Source organism: Xenopus laevis, chromosome 7L (assembly GCF_017654675.1).
Source record: "Xenopus laevis strain J_2021 chromosome 7L, Xenopus_laevis_v10.1, whole genome shotgun sequence".
In the NCBI taxonomy this organism is placed as follows: Eukaryota; Metazoa; Chordata; class Amphibia; order Anura; family Pipidae; genus Xenopus; species Xenopus laevis.
Window position 1 is genome coordinate 135175031 of NC_054383.1, and position 9424 is coordinate 135184454.

Below are 9424 nucleotides of genomic sequence, written 5' to 3' on the forward strand. Positions count from 1 at the left end.
GTTCTGCAGGTTTGCGGGTCGGGCCATGAGTCTTCCCAATTGCGATTTTTACTCCTTTTTTCTGATCACGCCTACTTCCGATGATGTCACTTCCGGGTTACAGTGACAACACTTCCTGATTCTTGATGGTCAGCGGGTCCGGGTTGCGGATAAGGTACGTGCGGGTCGGGTAGCGGGTCCAAATGCGGGTACGTGTTCCAAAAAATGGACCCGCGCAGGACTGTAAGGCTACAAATGTATTGTTATTGCTACTTTTTCTTACTCATCTTTCTATTCAGGCCTCTCCTATTCATATTCCAGTCTCTTAAGTCAAAATCAATACATGGTTGCTAGGGTCATTTGGGCCCTAGTAACCGTATGGCTGAAATTGCAAACTGGAGAGCTGCTGAATAAAAAGCTAAACAACTCAGAAACCCCAAATAGTAAAAAATGAAAACCAATTGCAAATTGTCAGTTTTCACGAGTAAACTTCAGGCGACTTTGGAGAACCAAGTGCCATCCTGCTGGCGATTTTTCATTATAGTCGGTGGGAAGGCAGGAGAAAGCAATTTGGGGAATTGTCGCCCAGAAGAAGAGGCGATTAGTCGCCAGGCGACAATCTCCCAGAGTGACCGTACCTTTTAAAGGCATAGCTTGCATTGCCCAGAAGTTCATCAAATAAGAACAGTAAAGGCAAAATAAAACAGGAGGAAAGAGATTAAACAAGAATCATTTTATTTCTAGGCAGAATTAACAAGTGACAGAGCTCGTGTCTTTATCCAGGAAAAACGTCTCTAGTCATGACCAGACCAGGAGGCTCATCAGGGAAAAACGTTTTTAATGCACACGGAAGGGATGGGCACATGAGTGTTATGAGGGGTTAATACAGAGAGATGAGGGGTTAATACAGAGAGATGAGGGGCAGGGCAGTGCATTTCTGGCAGTGGATAAGGACAGGTGGTCCCAGTTCTTTCCAGCTTTGGGGGGATGAAAGAAGGACACATCAAGGGATGCCCAGCGGTATTGTGAATGATAAGTAGTCTCCAGTTGCCCCCCAGCTGGCTCGGTGTGTCTGGTAGACGCTGATCCACGTTGTGAGAATCACGACCCAGACAAAGAGTCCGAACGCAGAGCGCTTAACATCTATAGGAAAAGAGTGAAATAAAGGTTACATTGTTCTGTTATACAGATAACTAGAATCTCAGCTGCCATAAAGCAGTACAGGACTGCTGCTTACAATGGGGATCAGATAGGATCTGTGCAGCCACTGGGACAGAATGTTCTGTTATACAGATAGCTAGAATCTCAGCTGCCATAAAGCAGGACAGGACTGCTGCTTACAATGGGGATCAGATAGGATCTGTGCAGCCACTGGGACAGAATGTTCTGTTATACAGATAGCTAGAATCTCAGCTGCCATAAAGCAGGACAGGACTGCTGCTTACAATGGGGATCAGATAGGATCTGTGCAGCCACTGGGACAGAATGCTCTGTTATACAGATAGCTAGAATCTCAGCTGCCATAAAGCAGGACAGGACTGCTGCTTACAATAGTGATCAGATAGGATGTGTGCAGCCACTGGGACAGAATGTTCTGTTATACAGATAGCTAGAATCTCAGCTGCCATAAAGCAGGACAGGACTGCTGCTTACAATGGGGATCAGATAGGATCTGTGCAGCCACTGGGACAGAATGTTCTGTTATACAGATTTTGCTTCACAAGACACTTGTTGTCTGGACTTTGTGAAATATATATGTGTATATACATATAATACACAAAAGCCATGAATATCCTGTAAATTATATCCTTATAAACGGTGAGTTCTGATGTCATCAGTTATAAACGGTGAGTTCTGATGTCATTTCTGTCACATGACTCATTGAAACTTGTGTATTATAATAAATAAAGTACCCCCAGTTGTAAAATATGAGGATATTAGAAGTTACCTCGGAGTTCCATGACCTGTATAAAAACACTCGGCCTTCGGCCTCGTGTTTTTATATGGTCATGAAACTCCTCGGTGACTTATAATATCCTTATATTTTACAAGAGGGGGTACTTTATTCACTATATAATATATGAGCCCGGGATTCTCGTACTGAATCAGAATGGAAGATACAGCCCAGCAGTGGAGCAGAGAGGGAAACTGGAGAGACAAATTCTGTTTTACTAATAATCACATTTTGTAGAAAATACACAAATCCCCCTCCCTTCCCCTCAAAATAAAGCTTCATGATCTGCATCTCCATGACTACACACAGCTGCCATACTGAGAGATACAGACTGTATTGTGGACACTCACAGCTCTGGATGAGGGGCTGCTCTGTGTAGGTGGGTTTGAAGAAAGCCTCCTTAAAGAACCAGACCACATTCACCAGCCACAGGAACGGCAGCAGCGCAAATCCCCCTGTAGGAAACAATATATTTCTGTTAATCGCTTGGAAGATCATTTTAGGGTTGCACAGAATCCAGGATTCGGTTTGGGATTCGCCCTTTTTCAGTAGGAATCGGATGAATTCTTCTGCCCGGCCAAACCAAATGTACATATGCAAATTAAGGGTGGGGAGGGAAATCCCGTGACTTTTTGTCACATAACAAGGAAGTAATAAATGTTTCCCCTTCCCACCCCTAATTTGCATATGCAAATTATAGGGATGCACCAAATCCAGGATTCGTTCGGGATTCAGCCTTTTTCAGCAGGATTCAGCCGAATCATTCTGCCCGGCCGAACTGAATCGTGAGACTTTTTGTCAGAATATTTCTGACATATTTGCATATGCAAATTAGGGTTTGGATTTGGTTTGGTATTCGGCCGAATCTTTCGAGAAGGATTCGGGGGTTCGGCTGAATCCAAAATAGTGAATTCGGCGCATCCCTAGCAAATTAGGATTCGGTTTGGTATTCGACCGAATCTTTCGTGAAGGATTTGGGGGTTCAGCTAGGGTTGCCACCTTATCTGGAAAAAAATACCGGCCTTCATATATTCTTGCCGTTTTTTTCCTATTAATAACATTGGCCTCAGCATTATTTTCACTGGCCAGGTGGCAACTCTAGGTTCAGCTGAATCCAAAATAGTGGATTTGGTGGATCCCTAGTTCATTTGCACTGGTGAACAGCATCTACTGTGGATCTGATTCGCCAGTAACACCCACTATAACCCAATAGGATTGTGGTTTTACCTGCCTGACCCAATATCCTGGTCACTAGAGGGTCGGTGGCACCAATCACTCCCATCTCTGGGGGGCAAAGACACAAACCTACCTGCTTCTTGTACCTGCTACTACTACACCTGTGGGGTTTATAATTGAAACCGATCTTCCCTTGTCCCATGTATATTGGACTATTGTTTTTTACTGAACAAGGACAGGCCAAAAGATGCAATCTCCTTGAACTCTGATCACATTAATCACCCAGATAGACTTATGGATTCATTGGACTCAATTAACTAAAAAGTTTTTTGTAAAATGTTTTTTTGAAAAAAGTTGTGTTAATTTCACACTGTCACTTTAAGTGGGGGGAGGTGGTTTGTTCCATAAGAAGGTATTTAACTCCCATAATGCCTGGTTTTGTTAAACTTGATAAAGGGCCTTGCCCGAAACATGTAGTGTGGCTACACTGCTAATAAAAACACATTGCAGTTTAAAAATACTGCCTGGAGCTGTTTGATCGATCTATTTTCCTGAATATTGGAACACAGGAAAATAAGTAATCGAAAATTGGTGCCTGAACCAAGAACTTTTTACTATTAACCCCTAAAAGTCCAATAAAGTATAGATGAAAAGGGTGGGTAGATGCTGCCCAAAGTATCTGTTACCCCCCACTCTCACCCAGGTAATATTTCCTGCACAGTTGCAGTTTATCCTCATTGGGAACCCGTTCCAGATTCATCCTGGCGCAGGAGAGAAGTTCCGGGTGCAGCACTAATGGATCAATTCAGCTCCAGCCTGGGGAGACATGATAGACATGGGAAGTGCATGTTATTATTAGGGATGCATGAATCCGGGATTCTGCCTTTTTCAGCAGGATTCGGCCGAATCCTTCTGCCCGAACGGAATCCAAATTTGCATATGCAAATTAGGGACACAGAGGGAAATCACATGACTTTTGTCACAAAACAAGGAAGTAACATTTTTCCCCCCTTCCCAGCCCTACTTTGCATATGCAAATTAGGATTCGGTATTCGGCTGAATCTTTTGTGAAGGATTTGGGGGTTCAGCCGAATCCAAAATAGTGGATTTGGTGCATCCCGAGTTATTATAAAATCATACCTGCCAACATTTTGGAAGTAAAAAGGGGACAAAAAATGTTTTCGCACGTAGAACAGTGAAATCTTTTGACCATGCCCCTTTCTGTGGCCACACCCCCTAATTACCATGTTCATTTTACAAAATTTGGCAGGTTATGAAAGTTTGAAAATATTTCTAATTATCTAAACTGTTTTTTTTGTATCTCAAAATTGTTACAAAGTATCTTATTTGCACTGTTCTATGCTCTCTGCTAAAAGCCAATTAAGTGAGAAACTTTGTTTCTTTTTCTGGCTGTTCAGTGCAGAGAAAACAGGGATTTTCCAGTACAAACGAGGGACTGCGGGTTGAGCTGTCAAAAGAGGGACTGTCCCTCCTAAAGAGGGACAGTTGGGAGGTAAAATGCTTTTATTGCTCACGGGAAACAAGTTAAACATTTAAACACTCATTGGGCAAAAGGCAAGGGAAGAGTTAAACACCGCAACGCCAGGAATGCGTCCGAGAGCAGTAACTTGTAAAGTCCAGACACTGCCGTCTAAACGTTTCACATAAACTGTTAAACACTTATTCAGAGTCTTCCCATTTAAATTCCCCCTACCCCAACTCGTCTTCCCTATCCCTCCCAGGAGAGTCGGCTCAGTACACCCGTATTTGGTCATGATTGGGATCCAGCGTTTCTGACTAGTCACAACCCAAAGAGCATTATTAGAATTTATACACTGTCCGCTCTGATCATTAACCCTCTCTAGCCTAACTCCCACCATCCTCTAAAATCCCAAATTTGCCAAATAGTTGTGTTTCTGTGTAAGGAAAGTATGGCAGCGCCAACCCTATCCTGTAAATCTAAATATACACCGGCTGAAAGTTCTGTTTGCTCAGTTCTACAATACTGCATCATCATCATCTTTTATTCATATAGCGGCGACAAGATACGCAGAGCTTTAAGTATGATGTAGAGAGTGATATTCTGAGACAATTTGCAATTGGTTTTTATTTTTTATTATTTGTGGTTTTTGACTTATTTAGCTTTTTATTCAGCAGCTCTCCAGTTTGCAATTTCAGCCATCTGGTTGCTAGGGCCCAAATTCCCCTAGCAACCATGCACTGATTTGAATAAGAGACTGAAATATGAATAGGAGAGGCCTGAATAGAAAGAGGAATAATAAAAAGTAGCAATAAATAAATTTGTAGCCATACAGAGCATTTGCTTTTTTTAGATGGGGTCACTGACCCCCATTTCAGAGCTAGAAAGAGTCAGCAAATAATCCAAAAACTATAATAGAGAAAAAATGAAGGCCAATTGAAAAGTTGCTTAAAATTAGCCATTCTATAACATATTAATAGTTAACTTAAAGGGCCAGTAACATAATTTTTTTTTTTGAAAAATTTGTTTTAACTTTTAAATAGCAAAGCTTTTATTAAGAAATTACTTACCGATTCTCTGCATGCGCTCCTCTCCAGAAACAGTGACAGGGCGATGATCCATTGTGCGGTGCTTGATTTCTCCTCCCTCTCCTATAGAAGGCAGGGAGGAGAAATCGAGCTCCGCACAATGGATCATCGCCCTCTTGCTGTTTCTGAAAAAGAGCGCATTCAGAGAATCGGTAAGTATTTTCTTAATAAAAGCTTTGCGAATTTAAAGTTTCATTTGTCTTGGTGTTTTTTTTTTTCCAATGTATACTAACAAATTATTTGTTACAAATTTTGATGTTACTGGTCCTTTAAGTTAACTTTTAGTATGTTGTAGAGTGGCCAATTCTTTTCAACTTTTCAATTGGTCTTTATTATTATTTTATATTATTATTTGCCTTCTTCTGACACGGTCCAGCTTTCAAATGGGGGTCACTGACCCCATCTAAAAACAAATGCTCTGAAAGGCTACATATGTATTGTTATTGTTACTTTTTATTACTCACCTTTCTATTCAGGCCTCTCCTATTCATATTCCGATATCTTATTCAAATTAATGCATGGTAGCTATGGTAATTTAGACCCTAGCAACCAAATTACTGAAACTGGAGAGCTGATGAATAAAAAGCTAAATAAGTCAAAAACCACAAATAATAAAAAATGAAAACCAAATGCAATTTGTCTCAGAATATCCCTCTCTACATCATACTTAAAGCTCTGTGTATCTTGTCACTGCTATATAAAAGATGATGAAGATTTATTAACATATTAACAGTTCATTTAAAGGTGAACAACCCCTTTAAGGGGGCAGAGAAGCTGAATAACAAGGGCAAACAGGGCCTAAACCACAAAAAATGACTGGATGTAAATAGGGTGGCCACCTGGCCGGTATTTTACCGGCCTGGCAAGTAAAAATGATGGTTGATCCCAATGTTATTAACAGGGAAAAAAGATAAATATATAGGAAGGTCAGTGATCCCAATGTTATTAACAGGGAAAAAAGATAAATATATAGGAAGGTCAGTGATCCCAATGTTATTAATAGGGAATAAAGATAAATATATAGGAAGGTCAGTGATCCCAATGTTATTAATAGGGAATAAAGATAAATATATAGGAAGGTCAGTGATCCCAATGTTATTAATAGGGAATAAAGATAAATATATAGGAAGGTCAGTGATCCCAATGATATTAATAGGGAATAAAGATAAATATATAGGAAGACCAGTGATCCCAATGTTATTAATAGGGAATAAAGATAAATATATAGGAAGGTCAGTGATCCCAATGTTATTAATAGGGAATAAAGATAAATATATAGGAAGGTCAGTGATCCCAATGGTATTAATAGGGAATAAAGATAAATATATAGGAAGATCAGTGATCCCAATGTTATTAATAGGAAATAAAGATAAATATATAGTAAGGTCAGTGATCCCAATGTTATTAATAGGGAATAAAGATAAATATATAGGAAGGTCAGTGATCCCAATGTTATTAATAGGGAATAAAGATAAATATATAGGAAGGTCAGTGATCCCAATGTTATTAATAGGGAATAAAGATAAATGTATAGGAAGGCCAGTGATCCCAATGTTATTAATAGGGAATAAAGATAAATATATATATATATATAGGAAGGCCAGTGATATGATCCCAATGTTATTAATAGGGAATAAAGATAAATATATAGGAAGGCCAGTGATCCCAATGTTATTAATAGGGAATAAAGATAAATATATAGGAAGGTCAGTGATCCCAATGTTATTAATAGGGAATAAAGATAAATATATAGGAAGGCTGTGTATTTTTTTTCCAGAAAAGTAGGCAACCCTAGATACAAATGATAATCTTCACTACAGAATTCATTATAGGAACAGCCGCCAGTGGGATTACTCCCCCCAAGTACCATTTTTCCTAATGAAAGAGAATGAGTAACTGTCATTGTGTCTGCCTGTCTGTTCCTTTGTGCTCTCAGGTTGTGACTTTTGGTTTTCCAGACAAATTGGGCTACTAATTTAAAGCCCAGGTGGGTTTTGAAAGTTCAAACTAGCCAAGGTACGGATTTGGGCTACTTTTTGGGTCTTTGGCTGGTTTGTAGTTTGGAAACCAGCCAAAGTTTTTTCTTGCTCGAATATGCCGAGCCTGCGTCTCCCAGTGCATGTTGGGTAATGTAGTTTTTGTTTGACAATTTGCCAACTGCCACGTTTAATGGAAGACTACAATCCCCAGCATGCAACGGGACTGACTTGTGTTGAAGTCGCCAGTTACCAGATTTTGGGCTCTGTACTCGCGTCTCTCTTTAGCATTCTCACGTTTTCTGGTGACTTTCCTAAGACAATTTTGGGGGCAAAAATCTGCTGGCCACCAAAATGTCTAGAAGTTGAGCCGTTTTAGCAATGTTTATTGAAATTGTATTTGTATTTGGGCCCCTATACCTCCTGGCCCCCTCTGTAGTAGTTACACCCCTGGTGACGGGCGAATCTGTCGCATTTTATTTTGTAAATATTTGCAAAACAGTGAAAAATTTGAAAAAAGGCGTATTTTCACATATATCCATTTATTTTTTAGACTTTTTTTTACTGCACATATTGGCCTGTTTTTGGGCTGGTTTTGTAGCCAACTTTAACTGGTTTAGGCAAATGAGACCTGATAACTCTGGCTTAGAGACACGTGACATGGTTCCTTGTTGTATCCAAGACAGTTGTATTACTATATCCCACCCCCAGCAAAGCTGCCGCTGCCTATCCCTTATATCTGACTGAGTTGAGTAGTGAATCCCCGCTAGACACACTACAAACAATGCACCAGCCCGAGATAAGGATAAATCCTACTAATTTCATACTCTTATTGTTGCTATTATTATTATTGTATCACTGCGCTGCAGCCTACCTTTAGCCGGCACTTCCGCTTCCTGACTCGATGCTCAGCGCATGCGCCCTGCCGTTGCGCTCCGGGGAGGAATTGCCCAGCCATTCCAAGACCACTGCGCATGCGTCTCCAGCCGATAATTTTAGAAACAATGCGTTGTTTTCACTAGTTTCTGCATTTTGACCTTGGAAGTAACTTTATTGTACCCACAAGCCGCGCTTCCAACTGTAATCCATTTAGTTTAATGAGCTACAACGGATCGTAGATGGCCGCTGAGGGGCCGGAAACGGAAGTATGGTGTTGCCATGGAGAGCGGTGTCTCCTGACTATTTTCAGGCTGGTGAATGAGTGTAATTAGTAAACGAGGTAAATGTGAGCGGCTAAAAGGAAACGAATCCTGAAATCAAATGATACTGAGTGTGCGTTTTGTTCTACAATTTTATATAAAATACCTCAAAACGGTTTTTGCCTGATGAGAGAGAATGTAATTCTCATACAAAATACAACTTCTCATGAACCTTTTTATTCCTCTTTCTCTCACTGGGTTTATAGTTGGGAGGCACCGAATCTGCTATTTTGGATTAGGCCGAACTCCCGAATCCTTCACAAAAGATTTGAATCTGAATTTAATTTGCATATGTAAATTAGAGGTGGGAAGGGAAAACTATTTTTACCTCCTTGTTTTGTGACAAAAAGTCACAAGATTTACCTCCCCGACACTATAATTTGGATATGCAAATTCGGTTCGGCCGAGCAGAAGGATTCGGCCGAATCCTGCTGAAAAAGGCCGAATCCCGAACCGAATCCTGGATTCGGTCCGTCCCTAGTTTGTAGTTATATATAGTGAATAAAGTACCCCCTCTTGTAAAATATAAGGATATTATAAGTTACCGAGGAGTTTCATGACCATATAAAAAC

The 9424-nt window shown here is 40.4% G+C and overlaps 1 protein-coding gene across 1 annotated transcript; it reads right to left on the reverse strand.

The window, feature by feature from the left end:
- Positions 1-697: 697 nt before the first annotated feature.
- Positions 698-8550, reverse strand: psenen.L (presenilin enhancer, gamma-secretase subunit L homeolog; the record flags this gene model as incomplete). Its single annotated transcript, NM_001095205.1, is given in 5 exon segments — positions 698-1122; positions 2284-2388; positions 3809-3933; positions 6294-6305; positions 8509-8550. Coding segments are annotated over 3 exon segments (306 nt in total).
- Between the last annotated feature and the right edge of the window lie 874 nt (positions 8551-9424).